At 38.6% G+C, this 18,251-nt stretch overlaps 1 protein-coding gene across 1 annotated transcript in view; it reads right to left on the bottom strand.

The window, feature by feature from the left end:
• The window catches only part of LOC112891756 (serine/threonine-protein kinase ATM), a 56,657-nt gene that overhangs the window by 9,320 nt on the left and 29,086 nt on the right, over positions 1-18,251 (bottom strand). The window contains exons 40-67 of the mRNA XM_025958700.1: positions 17,995-18,213; positions 15,996-16,067; positions 15,836-15,905; positions 15,008-15,116; positions 14,783-14,906; positions 14,354-14,485; positions 13,701-13,766; positions 12,031-12,078; positions 9,826-9,930; positions 9,639-9,725; positions 9,082-9,378; positions 8,882-8,994; positions 8,109-8,175; positions 7,955-8,029; positions 7,762-7,875; positions 7,278-7,442; positions 7,090-7,191; positions 5,315-5,466; positions 5,012-5,213; positions 4,895-4,942; positions 4,726-4,809; positions 2,513-2,596; positions 2,300-2,380; positions 2,132-2,218; positions 1,995-2,057; positions 565-705; positions 411-467; positions 265-324 (exon numbers count right to left, since the gene is read on the bottom strand). Of these exons, the coding sequence (XP_025814485.1) occupies positions 265-324; positions 411-467; positions 565-705; positions 1,995-2,057; positions 2,132-2,218; positions 2,300-2,380; positions 2,513-2,596; positions 4,726-4,809; positions 4,895-4,942; positions 5,012-5,213; positions 5,315-5,466; positions 7,090-7,191; positions 7,278-7,442; positions 7,762-7,875; positions 7,955-8,029; positions 8,109-8,175; positions 8,882-8,994; positions 9,082-9,378; positions 9,639-9,725; positions 9,826-9,930; positions 12,031-12,078; positions 13,701-13,766; positions 14,354-14,485; positions 14,783-14,906; positions 15,008-15,116; positions 15,836-15,905; positions 15,996-16,067; positions 17,995-18,213 (3,024 nt within the window). The remainder of the gene's footprint in view (positions 1-264; positions 325-410; positions 468-564; positions 706-1,994; positions 2,058-2,131; positions 2,219-2,299; positions 2,381-2,512; positions 2,597-4,725; positions 4,810-4,894; positions 4,943-5,011; positions 5,214-5,314; positions 5,467-7,089; positions 7,192-7,277; positions 7,443-7,761; positions 7,876-7,954; positions 8,030-8,108; positions 8,176-8,881; positions 8,995-9,081; positions 9,379-9,638; positions 9,726-9,825; positions 9,931-12,030; positions 12,079-13,700; positions 13,767-14,353; positions 14,486-14,782; positions 14,907-15,007; positions 15,117-15,835; positions 15,906-15,995; positions 16,068-17,994; positions 18,214-18,251) is intronic.

Raw genomic sequence — 18,251 nt, 5'->3', positions numbered from 1 at the left:
TTGAACAGAAACTTTTCTGAAATCGCTTGAGATGGTTTGTCTATATTGGATCGAGTTTTTTAATTACTACAATGTCTGGTTATGTCTTTTATGATTTTGTATCATTACTATCTTTTGGTGCATGTAGCTCCCGATTTGGATTTATATGAGACTACCCTAACTTGCTTGTGACTAAAGGAATTGCTGTTGTAAAGTCAAATGCTCCAATGGTTAGGGATGCAAAAACAAGTTCACAAAAGCATATTTCATAAAAGGTAATCTTACAAGTTCAAGCTGACAAATACTCCGGGCCTCCCTAGGCAGCGAAATTCTTTTGTTAGTGTCCTGACAATAAGTTGGATGAAAAATAATATGTTAACATGATGAATATGGATAAAGTTTTTAAGTTCCTGTTTGAAAAGAGAACTGACTTCCTTCTTGGTCTCCAGTTCAGCCAACTTAATGTAGATCTCTACCATTTGTTTCATCTATAAGATGCGCAAATGAACATCAGGTAACAGCAAATACTTGCCTCACTTCAGCGATAAGGACGTGTCAAAGTTTCAATAGAATAAGAAGTGGAACCTGACAAATCAAAGCTCCATGACAGGAAGATAGCTCCTTTAACAGATTCTCAGCAGCAAGCTTCTTCTCCATGTCTACAATGAAAGAACTTCTACTCCTTTGCTTGTCTTTAACACGATCACCATTTGACAGAGCCAAAAGCTGAAAACCAATAAATCACACAAGATCGAGGCACAACAAAATAGTTAGTTCTAAGTTCTAGAAAAAGGGTAACTGAGATTAATTTAAGACATACTGCAGTTGCTTCACACTACACTACACTAACTGGGGTAATCTGTTAGATCTAAGTCGAGATGTGCACTCTGAATATTTCAGCCTGAGCACATGTATCCTGTCCCACAAAAATACTATGGATGGAACTCAAGCTTATGGATGGGCTTTTTTTCTCAGTAGCCCTCATTGCAAATGAAAACTTATTCACTTCTACATTATGGATCCTTGTATCCTCACGATCTTATGGTGAGTGTTCACAGATATTACAAAAGCAAAACCCCACTTGCACAATACTTCCTGACGGTAGTAGGAGTTAGGACAGTAGCTACTCTTATCTTACATAAACAGAGCAACATACTCGATGCATAATTTTGAGATACAGTAGTTCCATGGTAAACTATATTTGTTCTTAGCAGATAGCCTAGTTATTGACAGTTTGACACTACTAGCAATATTATAGTCATTGTGAAATCGATGAGAAGTTGATTCAACATCGGTTGAGATGGTTTGGACATGTACAACGGAGGCCTCCCGAGGCGCCGGTGCGTAATGGAGTTCTAAAGCGGGGCGATAATGTAAAGAGAGGTAGAGGTAGACCTAGACTAACTTGGGACGAGACGGTTAAGAGAGACCTTAAGGAGTGGAATATCGCTAAGGAATTAGCTATGGATAGGAGCGCTTGGAGATTAGCAATTAATGTACCTGAACCGTGACCTTTGTTACTTTTTGTTTAACCCCTAACCCTTCCTTTGGCTTGTGTACTTTTTGTGTTTCTTATTCTTGTTTTCTGTGGGTTTCATCTCTAGCCTACCCCAACTTGCTTGGGACAAAAGGCTAAGTTGTTGTTGTTGTTGTTGTTGTGAAACTGAGGGAGTAATATTTAGTGATCATTTCTGTTGTGGACGCCTTTGTTGGGCGTAACTACAGGCATCGAGCCAAGTAGGCACTGGTCAGTTAGTTGGGCAGAGGATCAGCAAAGAGGTTAGCATAGTTGGAGTCAATCTAACAGGTTTGGTCTGTTAAGGTTTGTTGGTAGCCGGCAGTATATAAGCTGGGGAGGTCTTGGAGTCTGTATCAAGGAAGTTATCTCTAAGTTCAGAGCCTCTTCGGAGGGAGAACAAGGAGATATCCTTGCCCAAATTTCGATCAATAAAGCTGACCTCGTTAAGCCCATATCAATTTCTGCCATATACATGTAAGGTCTGCAACTAAGGTACCTGAAATATTGTATGATATGGGTGATCAATAGCCATTTTCTTCAGAAGAGAAGCTAATGCAATCTGCTACAGAAAACAACATTGTTACTTGAGAGATTCAGTTAAACCAGAAAATGAATTATAAACCATACATGTACCTGGAAGTTTGTTGAACCCTGAGAATTGGAGCTTCCAAGTCTTGAAGCAATTTGGTAAACTAATGGTATGAATTTGTAGGATTGGACCTATACACCAAGAATGTGACTCTCTTTTTAATGAAGCTGAAAGAAGTACAAATGCAATAAAGAAATGGAACTTAAAATTACGTCTTTTGTTGTTTTCATCATTGCTTTCACAACTTGATCCCTTGAAGAAAGACTAAACCACAGCGAGACCAGCCGGAAAACCTGAAGAGCAAGTGTTCAGGTAAAGTAAAATAAAATTTAATTTCCAGTGAAAATATAGTTTGGTTGATACAGAAAAAATGAATAGTAATGATTAGCACGAGATGTATCAATATCTGGATACAAATAACATACCACTTGTAGGTCGTATTTGCCACCAACAACAAGGGAATGTTGGTACCCTTGAAGCGCTAGATTTAAGAAATTGTCCCGGTCATCCTAACGAGCGAATTCATATTTAGCAAAAGATCAAAAAGGTAAATTGGAAATAATAATGACAAAAGATTAATATTAATTGGGAGATTCTGCAGAGCATTTAACATGTACACAACTAAACAATAAGGTTTAAAGTATGTAATTGGTTTCTTCTTCGATATTCAGTGTTCAGATTATTTGACATCTAAATACAAAAAGTGATTGAGAATTTGGTGCCCAAGTGGAAACTGCATGGCTGCACCTCACTCATAAAAACTGCATAATGCAATGTTCTACAAAATATCAATAATTTTCCTTTCATGTGGTACTTGTAATGTTATGCTAATGCTATCAAGAAAAGTTCCACTCCTGCACCGCAAGAAGAAGAATAAGAAGTCCAGCACAAGTTCAGGTTGATGGCGCAAGTCTGGTCGTTCAGATAAGTTAGCTTGTTAGGTTCATTTGAGTTGAAGTTAGAGATTAGGCAAAGGAAGGTAGTTAGTTAAGATTTGGTTGCTTCAAGAGGCTGCTAGATAGCCAATTGTTGTTTCTTGAGCGTGGGGCAAAAGCCATCAGCCTATAAATATAAAGGCTGTGTAATTGAAACATCAAGCAAAACATCAATCTAGTTCCTCCTTCCTATATTCTGTCAAGCGTGAGAGCATGCGAGGCAACCACCTCGTCCCTTGATCGTCCCTGGTGGCCGGGCTCAACCCCTGGTCATCACAGAAGTGCATTGTATTTTCTGGTACATAGCCTGGAGTAAAGTGACAGTAGAATTTGGCATGTGCCAACAACATGACGTGATATATCTATGGTTTTGTACAAATTTTTAGAATTGTGAAATTATGCACTTCTCAAAAACAAACCATAAATGGAACAATTATTCCCAGTTGGCAGCACAAAATTTTGCCATTTAACTTTGGATATGGTAGCTAAGGGCCTGTTTGGATGTTACAGTTTTCAAAACTACAGTTTCTGTAAACCACAATCCTTTCTTTTTCTTCGAGCACGCAGGTGAGCTGCGTATCTTTGTATTAAGGAGAAGAAAAGGGGGTAAAAGAGCCCCCAAGAGAAAGAAAACCAACCCACACAAACAAACTCACACACAGTTCTTGAAACATCATGCACAAAATGCCACAGTATTTTGCAGTGTTGCGAAAACAACAATATGTTTGGCAGTCACAGTGTTTTAATATATGTTTTCCATATTAAAAAACCCATTAATATTTTGTGTTCGTGTACACTAGCTATTTCAGTTAAGTGATTGTCACAGAACAATTGAACTATAGTTATACTTCTATAATTGATGATCAAGCTTTCTAATAAATTTTTGAGAAAATATCCTCAAGATCCTCTACAAAGTCATCATTACCAAATACCAAGGAAGTGGTTAGTGCAGATAAGTATCTCATGATGTCAATCAAGGCTTCCAGGTGAACGAACAACACACATGAGATCTAAAAGTACCGAGACAGGCAGCATAGCTTCCGTACAGAAAAAACAGGGTGAGAGTGGTCAATTAGAAACTTCAAAACACCATGGTATTGAAGATACTGCACTTTGCAAGGCTATAAAATCTATTGTAACCAAAGTCCTCAAAGTATTCCATACCACGGTATTTTTACAAAACTATCATGTTCCTCAAGATGTTGTGGACGCTTTCTTTGGTCGTCAACACCAGCGCAAGAAGGGCCAAACGTCCACCAGTAGTTAGGCTTTTGGTTTGTTAAGATATTTAGAGATATAGTTGGTTTGTTTTAAGTTGTTGTTTTTTTTTTGGGGGGGGGGGGTGCTCGTTATATAAGAGACCCAGTGCAATAATAGGAGTCAGGGAAGAAGTAGTAGGTTCAATCTCAGAGCCTCCAGCGTGGGGGAGAGATATCTGCCTACCTCAACCTGTATCATCTGAATAATATAGCCATATCACAAGACCCCAAAATTACTTTGCACCGAAACAGGGCCTAAATTATACATGAAGCAAGGATTGTGACAGCATCTGTTACTCTAAACTGGAAGGCAGGCCTTAAAGTTGGATATCGATCAGGTAAACATACAAAAAAAAAGGGGTGTGATATGATTGTATTTATTATTGGTCATGGAAGTGTTAATTTGGTATGCATGTTGAAGCACAGGTAAACCTATGTGCACACCTGAATCTTCTCTGCTTCTTCTCTGTCTAGTGCAAGTTGTTTCTGCAACTCTTGGATTTTTACTGAGTAATCAGTCTTTACACCCTGAACAATCAAAAGAGCATGTGAGTTATCACTAACAGAAGGATTGGAATTTGAAGGACCTTAAAAGTTATGACCAACTACTTGCCTTAGATGAACTTTTCAGTCTTTTAATCAGCGTCTCCAACTCCCTAGTCTGTATTAAGTAGAACCTGTGTTAACAGTAATACAGTTTCAAGTCAAATATTGACGGATAATAGGTTACCTTGTATTTCCTTAGTCGCAGAGCTGCTTGCCACTCATTAGATGAAAGTCTTTCTTCATAGCTTTTGAATAAACTGTATGTATACTGTGCCATATGAAAATGTGTTCGACACTGCCTGGACATGTATCTTTTGTCCGTGGTCGTCTTAAATTCAGTAAGATCCACAGAAGGTCTTAAATAATCCTCAATGATGGTTCTCGAGCTAGTAAATTATCAAGAACATTCAGATTATTACACATGAAAAAACTGGAAAACAATTTTAACACAAAGACCAAATGTGAGCCTTGAAGTGTCAATAGTTACTTGCTCGATCTTGTTTCAGCCAACCACTTGCCAACTAGTCGATAGACATCTGATATGTCTTTCTTGTCAGAATGCTTCTGCAGTATGTATTTCCCAAGACTAATAGCCATATCATGCTGCCCTTGAGCTCTCAGCAGTTTAGCCTCTTCAAGCTGAAGACCAAACAAATGTTGGGTTATCAGAATACAAACACCAATTTTCTTTGTTTTCTTTGAAATGATAATATGAACACCAATATATCACAGACTACAACCACTCACAAGGAGGTGATTAATAAACAGCACAATGTCTAAATATTTACATGACAAATCAGAAGACTTCAAGTTGGAACATCAATCTAAGCTATTGCTTTAGAATGGTGAACAGCAGAATAGAAACACAGCGATTAGTCAAGCTCAAACAAAGATGTAGATTCACTATTTTTCAAAAATCAATACGGTGCATTATTATTAGTACAAAATACAAAATCTCAGAAGTGCTGCTTAGCCCATTCACAAAACTTCATAATGACACAAAAAAGAAAGAGTATATTAAGATTCAAAGAAACTGCTGGAGCCACCCAATGCATGGGTTGCAGTACTATTGAAGCAATATAATTCTATGACTAATCTGGATTTGAAGTCACCATTTAGCTGATTCTCTAGAATTCCTATAAAAAATTAAAAATTCCTTTGTAACATATGGGAGCTTAGAATTAAAATCTATCAAAACAACAAATGCTAAAACAAGTGCTGGAATGGCATCAAAGAAGGCAACTAATAAGAGATTATTTATTGATCTTTTTGCCCCTGACATGATGTTCCTCCAGCGTATCTGCATATTTTGACCATACACTAAGGTTAAGAAAGTTAAAATTTGAGTACTCTATATAGTAAAATACCTTAACCACCATGTATTTCTTTATAAGTGCTTGGGAATACGAGAGATCATATAATGTGTTGATCATGTATAAAATTTTAGGGTGGAGCATGAAATGAATAAGGAGAAAAAATATTTTTGGTAAAATATTGAAAAGAAAATATATTATTACTATCACAGTACCCCCCCGCCTTCCGCCTCTTCTCTTTGACTGTCATTTATTAATTTATTTTGTGCCTTATGTAGGTTTGGCCTACCCCAACTTTCTTGGGAATAAAAGGTTTTGTTGTATAGAAAAGTAATATATTTGGGAAGCCACAGAAAAGAAACCAGTGGGAGTATTATTTAGAACATTGCACTTGGACTCACAGAACCTCAATATAGGAGACTGTATAGTTGTTAGCAGTAATCCTTGTGCCAGTTATCTATCCAACTAGTGTTAGTTTACTCAGGTTAGTGTAGGGTCTTTTCTTCCTTTCCTTAGGCAGCAAGTCTAGTTTCCTTAGGGAGTAAGTTTGGTCATGGCTTGGGCTGCAAGCTTGAGTCAAGTCTTTCTTGGTAAGCAAGCCACTAGGGCTATCGTATATAGTTCCCTTTCAGCTATAAATAAGAAGCAAAGGGGCAGCCAGCTGTAACTCAAAACAAGTCTCTCCTCTCAGCTCCTGCAGTCCAAAAAATCAGCAAGCAAACCTCCCACCTGTGTAGTCCTATAGTTGCAGCTACTCCAACAATAGTAGCATAGACAGACACAATTTGCAACCAAATTTTTCACAACGCTAGGAATAGAATTATAACACAATCCTGCTTTTCTTTTCATGATGAAAAATATAGACAACTGTATCAGCATGGACGCGGGACAATTCAAATAGTGATGTTACTGAACGAGCAGTTTGATGACTGAATGGTGAAGTCTGTACCCTAGAAAGGAAATAAGTATTTGGCATGGTGCCCCCATCTTGGTGAAAACAATGTTCTTTCAGCTCATATAAAGCAGCCGCTGCCAAAGAAAACCTTAATCCCTGTATCCAGAAAAAAGAATCATAATGAAGACTGAATTAAGAAGTACAGTGTGAAACAATGGCCACAATTGACAAAATGAGACTACCTTTCGGAGTGCAGAAGCAGATTGAAATAAATGTGTTACAAGATGTTCTTCACAACCTAAAACCTTAAGCAGGGCACGCCTGAATGCTAGGAAAGGTTCAAAAAGATCAAGGTTATGTTCTGTTTGGAACACAATGAAGTTCCACTCTTTATCCAGCAACTCCAGCTACATAGCAAAAATTTTGATGAAATTAGCCAACCAGGAAAATAGAAACAACTAATAGAGGTATTATAGTAAAGACTATTTCTTTGTAGTTATACAATTTATTTGTTTCTTCAGAGGAAAAGGTGCTTAAGTTTGGCCAAACAAACAGTATCTTGAAGGTACGAATGAAGCAGCTAACGGTAACAAACTGCTAAGTTCGACTGAATCTATGCCCCTATTCCAAAATTCCTGAACTCATCATCTGAAGTGTTAATATAAACTGAATTGCATGCATCTGAAACAGAATGATGGAACTGGCCAAGAGAGATGTTAGTAAAACCTGCATCCCTGTAGGTACAGGAGAAACTTTCTTGGTTTTTGGAAAAGATTCTGATGTTTGATTGTGACAAAGGTTCCAACGCAGGTCCCAAACCATGGTAACATGATCAAGCATCTGTAAAAAACAAGGTCAGGCATAATGCACCTGAGTGATCCACCGACATGTAGACCATCATACAATAAGAAGGTCTAACCTGTAACTTAAGGATGGTAGAATGTATGTATTTTGTGCTTTCCTTGCTAGTATTTGACAAAGCCAACACAAGATCCTAGCAGGGATAAAGTAAACATTTTAAAATAACATCCACAAAAATTTCAACTTATGGCCACAGAAGTTCTGAACAGTACCATCTTGGCTCGAGAAAGTTTTGCATGGAACTCCTCAGAATCACCATTCTCCAGAGATCTTAAGCAACTGAAGCATTTACCAAATAAGTCAACAATATTAGAAGCTACCTAGCAGGTTCCTATACATGATCAAAATGAAGAACATTAACCGCATTTGCCTAGCCCAGCCAGTTTTGGTCCTCACAGAAGTAGATTGTTGAGACTAAATAAAATAAAATTTCGCTACTGTAGTTTTAGGACTTAGTAAGCTTCTGTCCTCAGAACTAGACTGCAGAAATTTAATAAAATAACATATAACTTTTCTTGTAACCCAGAAATAAATAATCACATTTCTTTGTGCATGTTTCAAGAACAATTTCCTACAGACATGAAATAATGAATGAGTTTTAAAATAGGAAATTATAGATAAGAAACAGCCATGCACTTTATGATATAGCTTCTGGAGAGTAATGCTTAAAGCTTAATGTCTACAAATATTCTATCTTAAGAATAGGGCGACTTTTTTATGATGAGAATGATAATGACACCAAAAATATGAATATTTTCTAGTAATTACAAAAATTATACTTGGTCCCCGAGCCTGTCTGGAATGTCAGTTAACTGACGCTTAAAGTCCTCAGTTAATTTTATTCTAGAAGGTCCATTGGCTTGATCAATAATTAGTTAATAGAACTTTAAATTCAACACAATGCTACAGATACTTTTGCCCTTGTTTCAGCTCAAAAGTGTAAAGAATGTTGATTTCAAATAAAGTGTTAATGGAAATTATGAACCTGTGTAAATTTTCATTGAAGAGACAATAACTTTGGGTGCGGGTGGAAGAATGAGATGAATATGGAATGAAAAAGGAGAAATCCCAGTTTCCTGCCCTCCAAGCAGCTTCATACTGCACGGTACATGATAAAACATGGAACGAATTAATAACAAATGGTAATATAATATAACTATGTCATGCGAGACATACTACACTAACTTGTATATCAATGAACTCTGCATCTTGTTGAAGAGACCCTTTTTGGTGCGTTAAACCTTCACAGTAGACATCTAGCACATGACTACATCCAGTTTTCTGCAAGGATCTCATCAGACCTTTGTGCATTTTCCAGTTCAGCATCTTATCTTCTGCTCTAAAAGCAGATGGTCCAGTCATCAGCGAACCCGTTAAATTGCCAAGATGCTCCATTGGCGATGACCTTACGAGTAAATCATAATATTCAAGAGCGCTACTCCATTCACCTTCGTGCTCGTATCTGATGATCTGAGATGTTATCTGCAATGGGACAGCAAAAATAACAGCCAAGTTTTAGATGCATAACTTTCTAATCGTAAAACATATCTGATGAAAATTTAGAAACAAGAAGCATAGTTTCCTAGCTTTGCAGGCTGCAAATATCCCAATTTGTAGGGGATGCATGAAAGGTTATAACAGAAAACGTGCCAGCAGAAATGTCCATAGCCACCTTAAGCATGACCAGTGCTCATGCATAAATATAAATATGAAAATTAACAAAACAACAGTTTAAAGACAACCTCATTGGCTAGTGTGATCCCATAAATGCTGTCGGGTTCATTTATGCGAGTAAATGCAGCAATCAACAAACCAACATGTGGTGGCAGCTGAAAAAAGTGAAAATTATAAATCAACAAGTGACAAAATGACAGAGGTAAATCAAACACATAAATCTTAAACAATGGAGGCATGAAAAAGAGGGCTCACCGACTCTTCATGTGAAAAATCTGGAGGTCCTATTGCCAGCCTGTTGAATTGTTCCTCACACCAAAGTTCGACATACATTAGTGCAGTGAAGTCACATGAGCATCTCTGTGAAGATTCAGAAGCCACCGTCAACACAATCATAAGTAGTTTTTTTTCTATTCAGATTAGATAAGAGTCCGACTTGAAAAAAAAATAAGCCTAAAGTGCAAGCATTTTGCTATTGTTGCTGCAACTCGATCAGGCTGCAGATGATAAGCTTCAAGTCAAACCACAAAGAACATTTTAGATCCCACAGGAGATCCATCATGTATTGTCTATCAGTTGATCATCAGTGTTTGCCAGAAGTGAAGGCTTATTTCTTTTGTGTGTTACCAGTGTTCCTTCCATAGGAGTTCCTTCAGTTACATAGCAGGAAATATTATTCTAATGATTGCGGTATCCTGTGGCAAATGGCCACATTTCACAGTGCCCATCAGCTAAATACAACAGGTGCTGGTTGTCTCATAATGTTTCGCACTGTACTCATTGCGACCCCTATCTTCCTTGTAATTTTTGGATCTGCCTAAATGGCCCATTAAAGCAATTGATAAGATACAGCATGGATTTTTATGGAAAGGACAAGAGAAAGCTAATGGTGGTAACTGTCTTGTTTCCTGGCCAAGGGTCTGTCAACCAATTGAGCATGGCGGATTGGGTATTCACAATCCAGAAATTATGGGCTGGTCTCTCCTTATTCGTTGGTTGTGGCTAGATAAGACAGATCCTGAACGTCTGTGGGCTAGATTGCAGGTGCAGGTCCCCAGCAAAGCCCAGGAGCTCTTCCAGATGGATGCTGATTCTATTGTAGGGGATGGAAACGGCAATATGTTTTGTACGGATCATTGGCTGAATGGACAGACAGTTTCTGGGGTGGCACCCAGCTTTCGTCCTCAGAGATTGAAGGCTATCAAGCAGCAAACTATTGATCAAGCTCTGCAGAACCGTCAGTGGGTCAGGGTCATATTACTGTGCAAGTGCTGGTTGACTATTTGAAAATTATGGGGACCTGGTTGAGGGGGTGGTGCAACAGCCGGGGCTGCAAGATGAGCATGTGTGGAAGTTATCTAGGACTGGTCAATACACCTGCAAATCTGCTTATAAGGCTTTCTTCTCTGATGTGGCCAGATTTGCACCTTGGCGTCATATCTGGAAGACATGGTCCTTGCAGCGTTGAAATTTTTTCTATGGCTTGCAGTCATGAATAGGTGATGGTCCGCGGATTGCTTAGCTAAGCGTTGCCTTCCCCCACCCTGCTCCGTGTCTTCTATGTGATCAAGCGGATGAGGATATCCAGCATATTCTTGTGTCTTATGTATTTGCGAGACAGGTTTGGTTCATATAGAGTTGCAGGATGTGGGTTTAGGGCAGCTGACACCGAGATTGGACACTGCCTGCTTTTCCAGTTGGTGGTGTGGTACCAAACAAGTCCAGAAGAAGGTCAGCAAAGGTTTTCACACTCTTGTCACTCTCATCACATGGGAGCTCTCAAAACACAGATGTGACTGGTTTTAGTGGGAGTGCACCAACAAGGGCTCCCTTTGGTGTATGGCCGGTGCAAAAGGACTTGCAAATCTGCTGTCCTGGGCGCTCACACAGAATTCTTAGCTCTCGCTGGTTTGGTCACTTTAAGGTGGTGTGGGGCGCGTTGTATAACTTTTTTGTTAGAATTATGGTGTGTGTTAGTGTGTTTGGGTCAGGACATCCCTCCTGACCTTTTTTGTACTTTATTTCTCTTCTCCTTAATAAAATAACAGGCAGTTCTCCTGCAGAGTTCGAGGAAAAAAAAAGGGATGTAAAACACATGAGTATTGGTGGTGCGGGACCATAAAAGCCAAAACAGGGAGCAAGCCCTGTGGGGAATCCAACAAATATTAAAAAAGCAAACTGACCGCCAGTTAGCTATCTAGTGGTTGACCACTAAATATCAAACTCCCACAAAACAGCATCAAGGTTCCCAATGATCCAGGCATAAGTTTAAAAAAAGAATAGGAATATCAGTGTAGAACTTAGGGGTCCCTTAGTTTCAAAAAATAAGTTCAATGGAAAGTATATAGACATGTGATGAGCTATAATATGTTGAGAACGGCATATAATAATACAGGAAACAAAAACCAAAATGAATCGGCAGATAAAAATTGATAGTAGCTGAAAAGGGAGCACACTTACACTAGCGGCTCTGGCAGCAACAAGATAATCAACTGAAAGCCAGTACACCTAGAGAATAAACATGTTAGAAAATGGACATTGTATGCAGAAAATCTTCCTAACTACAATTATAGCACCAGAGCTATAAAGAAACAAACATTAGTTTGCATCTGTCAATTGACATAGGAATATAGCACATGCATGTACGAATAAGACATTAAGACTCCATACAAGAGAAAGGTAATAGGACCCCCTTAGCGTGCGCGAGTCGCTATCCTCTAGCAGTTACCGAAGCAGCAGATCTCCTGTTCTTCTTCCTCCTCTCCTCCACCTTCATTGATCATTTATTTCTTCTTCCAACTTAAGTCCTCTCTTATTCCTCCTGTCCATCGTCAAGTCCCCCCATCCCCGCGCCGCACACCTAAGCACTCCTCGGCCCTGCCGATGGCACGGCCAACCAGCTGTCCTTGACCACCCTGTCTGGAGGCGCTCTCGCAGCCTTGCCATGCCGCCCTCCACCGCCGCCGCCCCAGGCCCTAACTCTAAGCCCAGTGGCTATGGATACATCCCGACAACTCCAAACCCTGAAAACCCTAACCCCTCTCTTCTTCTCCATCTCTGTCTACGTGCAGCGCTGCACACGCTTCTTCCGACAGCATCGTGACAAGCACACACTGCTACTACTCCCAATGTGTGCGCACCATATAAGGATTTTGCCTCTGATCTCCTTTTGCTAGTCAGTTGGGACGTTCAACAAAACTAGTTGTTTACATCAATAGAGCCTCCAATTTTCATATTTGGCAATCACTTCTCATAACCTTTTTTCTCTAGATGACAAGCAAATGGTCAAACATGTATGTCCATAATAAATCTACTAGCACCAATTTCATGGGCCAAATCATAATTTTTTTGTGTATCAGTGGTCAACGTATTTATTGACCGCATGCATTCTAAAACAACTATTTGAGAGCGGAGTAAGTATTCTATGCCACCCGTCAGAGAGTCTAGCCTTATATATGCATGAGAAGTCTCATCAGATTATTTTTTTGGAATATCAGACATTGCTGTGGTCTATGTATCACCGATACGCGATACGAGTACAGCGATACGGCGATACGTGGGTTTGAAAAATAACACAGTGGTAGTATAGAGAGAGTATCGGAGTATCGAAGTATCGAAGTATCTGATACGCAAGCATCGGATACAGGTACGGCAGGGTTAGTGAAGTCTCGGTGATTCATAGGCTGTGGTGGACCCCAGTAACAACATTGAAAGAAACAACACAACAGGATAACTTGTCTACAAGTTAGCAGCAGCCAGGCAACATAAATTTGCCACAAATATAATCTTATGTGAATGCTAACATGAACGGATGCACAGTCATCATATGAACACTCGCACACCTGACCCCTTTAAATGTCTAGAAGGCAATACGGCAACTGATCTTAAATTGACAAAGTCCCTGTATGCGACTATGCGTCTCGCTGTTGATGGACATGTCGTCTATCAGGCTACCATTGAAAGAGTAATTAGGCAAAATGGATAGCTATATCCCAGACAACTTGGTGTATCCCTTAAAACATGGATGGCCCATACCCTTGCATGATTGTAGAGAACATGCGCAGAAGTCTTAATTAAATGTGCTATGCTCATTACTGGAATAAAAACTAAATTGTGAGCAGAATGCTTGCCTTCTTCCATGACGATGATGTAGTTGTTGCTGGTGACCGACTTTTTGATCTAACGGATCTACCATCCTGTGAAGATCAAAAGGATTTCAAAAGGTGAAACCAAGAGAAACAACTGTCTCAAGTTCAGAATGTTGTTCTTAGGTAAATTGGCAAATAGACATCTAGGTTAAGGTAGTGACAACTAATAATACCATTACAAATATTACCCGGTCTCTGTATGATGTAAAAAGGTTACATATGCCCCTTTCCTAACAGAGAGGGTCATTAGAAAGTGCTGAGTATACCAAAAAGAATCAAAAGGGTTCTCCTAGAAAATAGTCAAACCTCAAAAGGTCATAACAAGAAAGTATCACAGATGAGTTTTATATTTCCTCCTTGGTGTAAAACATGTCAGGAGTACAATGATGTCTTGTTGATGCTCACATCAATTTCATATTAAATTTTAAATGAACCTACGACTTCACATTTTTTTAAGGGCATCTACAACTTCACATTTTTTTAAGGGCATCTACAACTTCACATTTGATTGTGGTACAAGAAATAGATCATTTAAGCAACTGATTCACTGTGAAACGCTATATGCAATACAAATATGCAACACAAATATAAAACGCATCATATCACTTCATTAGAAATCAACAGTAACAGCATACCTTGAGAGTATTAGAAGGGCAAGTTCTGGATTTTTCAGCAACATAAAAGGATCTAATGACATTCAGTGCATCCAAAAACAGCTGGATTGACTTCAGCGAATCATTGGAGTCAGAAAAAATTATTTCCTCAGCCTACAGAACATTCCAGATCATCAATTGATTGAGATTAACCCTTAATTGTAACTTTGAAGTAACAAATACTCCTTCCATTCACAAATATAAGGGATTCTAGGGTTCAAATTTTGTCCACAAATATAAGGTATTCAGGCCTTAAGGCATTAATTTAGCCTTTAATCGAGTCAATCAGGAGCTCGCCCTAGGGCATTAACATGGGGCATGTGAGTCTTTACTATCCCCTTTAATCTTTCATAAAAATCGCCAAATCCATTATATTTGTGGACAGTGGGAGTATATTCGGATCTAACAAACCTTGGTTGAAATTAGTCTGCAGATGGCAGCATTGGAATCAACATTGCCAGCGATGTTTACGAGAGTGCTTGCAAACAAAAGCTCAGCAGCCTTAACTTTGAGAAAAACAAGACTCCTGCAAAGTCTATAAGAAGAATATAGATGTAAATAAGGGAACAACTTACGGTTTTATTGAAGAGTATAATATTTAAGCTTTGGTCAGTGTTGTGATCACTTTCGTGATACCTCAAGATGATGTCATCGCAATGGCAAATGAGTGAGCTCACTAAGGTGCACAACCATTGCTTGTAAGTTCGACCATCAGTTTGCCACGTGTCTGAATCTTCAAGTGAAACTACAGAACCGAAAACGAAAAGCAATTTAACTTAATCTGGAATAAATGGCTTGATAACACAAATATCCTCCACCTATAAAAATGGCCAATTTTCAAAATATATATCTGATGCACCTTTACATAAGTCTCTTCATTGATGTAGAAAATCAAAGTTATGTTAATACAAAGTATCAAGACCAAAATTCTGCAGATTATATAGAGCCACAAATTCCTAAACAGTGCAGGAGGGACAGCTTGTTCTTTGGTATTCTAATGTACAGATGAACAACCCATGAAATTTGGTGTGTGTACCAATAGCTGAATAGAGAGCACTTTGATTATAAATATCCATCGTCTATGGAGATCAGCAGAGTACAAATCGCAAGTTTTTCAAAATTATAAACTCCTCGTGCAACCTGTAACCAACTATAGTCTCCAATCTCCAGTGGAAAATGCAGAATGTATTTTACCTTGACATAAATAGCAATCAGTCAAACTTTTCTTTACAAGATATTCTCAACAAATTTCAATTCTCAATATATGGGTGGATATTTTATTTTGGTACATCTGGCATAGATCTTCAAACATGCATTTAGGAGGCTACTTTTCTGTAGTGTAGCGAAACAAAGATAGCAAACTTTTATGTCATATGCATACAATTGTGCTGTAGAAAAACTAATGTCACTGAGGAAATTAAAACACAAAGCACCAATATATCACGCTTCAAAACTATCACTCACCACCAGAATACTTCTCCATGCCCAATATACTCTGTTCAACTATCTGGATGTTTACACCTCTAGAATGAACCTGCATGTGCAGCAATTTTGGAGCAGAAACAAGATTAAAGGAAAAGAATGCAATTAACAAAACAAATGAGATACAGAAATTCATGCATACCATCAGTAAAGACCTATCAAGAGAATCAAGGCTCTGCAGAGCATTGAGCCCCTTTGCTGTTGACAGAATACCCTGTGCACAAAAAATGATATTAAAGGAATTGCAGGATACTGATGCCTAGAACCAAAAAAAGAAGCCCTTCAATTTAAAATTCTAAAATACAAGAGTACTTTGTGAAACATAATGATTCTGCTTCATCCAAAAAAAGTAACAGGCAGAGGAACCAGAAACCTTTCCAGGTATATTTTTCAAATAAGAGCATTCAAAACATTTCCTCTCAGTAGTTCCTTTGCGTAAAACAAGAATTTAGGGTTGAAGGCTAGGATGGTGGGAATTAGGATTGGTCAATGAATGATAATTTTTTGATAGCTATTGGTTCACTGTATTTGTCTTTAATTGATGGCTCCTAAATGGAATCGGCATGACCAAAGGTAAGGATGGCAATGGTTCGGTTTCAGGTCGGATATCCGCGGGTTTCGGATCTAGCGGGTTTGGGTTCGGGGATGATTTCTCACCCACGGTTTTAGGGTTCGGGGCCCCGAAACCTATCGGGTTCGGTTTCAGGTTTGGTTTTTCACCTGTGGATACCCAATGGATATACGTTTGGAATAAAAACTCATGTTTTATAGTATACTAATAATAACTTTGTTTACTTAGACTATTAAATTTATTCTAAGTTGACTCAGGAAATTATTTACTATTTATTGCCTCTTGTTTATACATGTGAATGTTATATATATCATGTATATGTTTATAGAAAGTACTTATTGCCCTTACTATGTTGCCATACAAAGCGGGTTTCGGGTATCCAATCAGGTTTCGGGTATCCGTGGGTTTCAGTTTTGGGGATGGATTTTCACCCGAATCGGTGTTCAGGGTGGATTCGGGTTTTAAGTTCGGGTTTTGGTTTTGGGTGCCCAGACACTCCACCCGATCCGAACCCGCGTCGTTGCCATCCTTAACCAAAAAGGAGAAATAACAGGGAATAGCAGATCAACTTAGAACACAAGCAACAAGGTGTTCAACATGTTCACGCACGTAAGTTCAAACTGAGCAACATGTGGAACAAGTTTCGCTATTGTAGATATTTCGGGGATAGTAGAATAGGAGTACTAGTCCTATGAGGCAAGTCAATGTATAAGTGTACTAGAAAATGGAAGAATATTATGCCATATATCTCCCTTTGAATTAAAACAAGAAGAATAAATTAATCTTGTTAGGCTACAGCCCTTCTAGCTAGATGTTTTATCAACTCTGGTTTCTGCTGATCATCAGCCTCGGTGCCATCGCACGACCCCAGGCCTCGAAAAACATGTAAACCCCCCTACAACCAACACAAAAGTGACTCGAGGGCACATCTTTTTTTTCAATTCTACCTGTGTGACCAAGCTTAGGATCAATCATGCAGGATCACATGTATAGAATATCAGTAATGAAAAATTTATTTCAGACACCAAATGAATGAGCACTCAAGGTTTCAATCCAGTGCCATACCGGCACCAATGGGTAAGGTGCTTTAGCAGCCAGCAGAGAATAGCACATAGGCTCTGGTCATTCATGAAATTTAAAACAGGCACGAGTGTAAATCTAGAAACAGGAAGGACAGCTGTAACAAACAATTCTATCTTCTTATTGCAATGACACACAATTCTCCTGCGTGTTTGAGAAAGAAAATGTTTCAGTTCCAACACACACATTAAATGCTCAAAGGGTAAAAAAAAAAAAACTCAAAACTATAAGCTGATCAGAAGAGGGTTTGTGTACCTACAGTATATGGCATTCTAGGGATGCTAATTTATATGACACTACTCAACGTGGTGTTGGTGCACATTAAATCACCATACCACACATTTGATTAGATACATTTTTATGTACAAGCTGAAAGAAAAGGTTATTCTAAAGTGGTATGAAGGCCTAAAATGGTGCGGTGACATTGATGCAAAGTATTCGTCAGAACTTTGCTCAACAATTAACAGGAAATGCACAATTTGATACATACCCTCAATGTTTGTGAAGCAGCATCTATTATTTCTACAGATTCATCAGATAAATAAGTCTTCAAGAGTTTCAGAAGGTCAACTAGAATATCATCAGAAATACCATAGTCCGAGCACAATTTATCATCCTTGGAAGAAGAGCCAATATGTAATTGTACAGGATGCTTTTGAGTAAGGGTTGGCAGATGGAATATTACTTGATGTGCATCAGACAAGCCAGCCTGTATCAACATTAATGAAATCAAATGACTGAGAAGAG

Source organism: Panicum hallii, chromosome 5 (genome assembly GCF_002211085.1).
Source record: "Panicum hallii strain FIL2 chromosome 5, PHallii_v3.1, whole genome shotgun sequence".
Classification (NCBI taxonomy): domain Eukaryota; kingdom Viridiplantae; phylum Streptophyta; class Magnoliopsida; order Poales; family Poaceae; genus Panicum; species Panicum hallii.
This window is presented reverse-complemented; position numbering and strand designations above follow the sequence as displayed.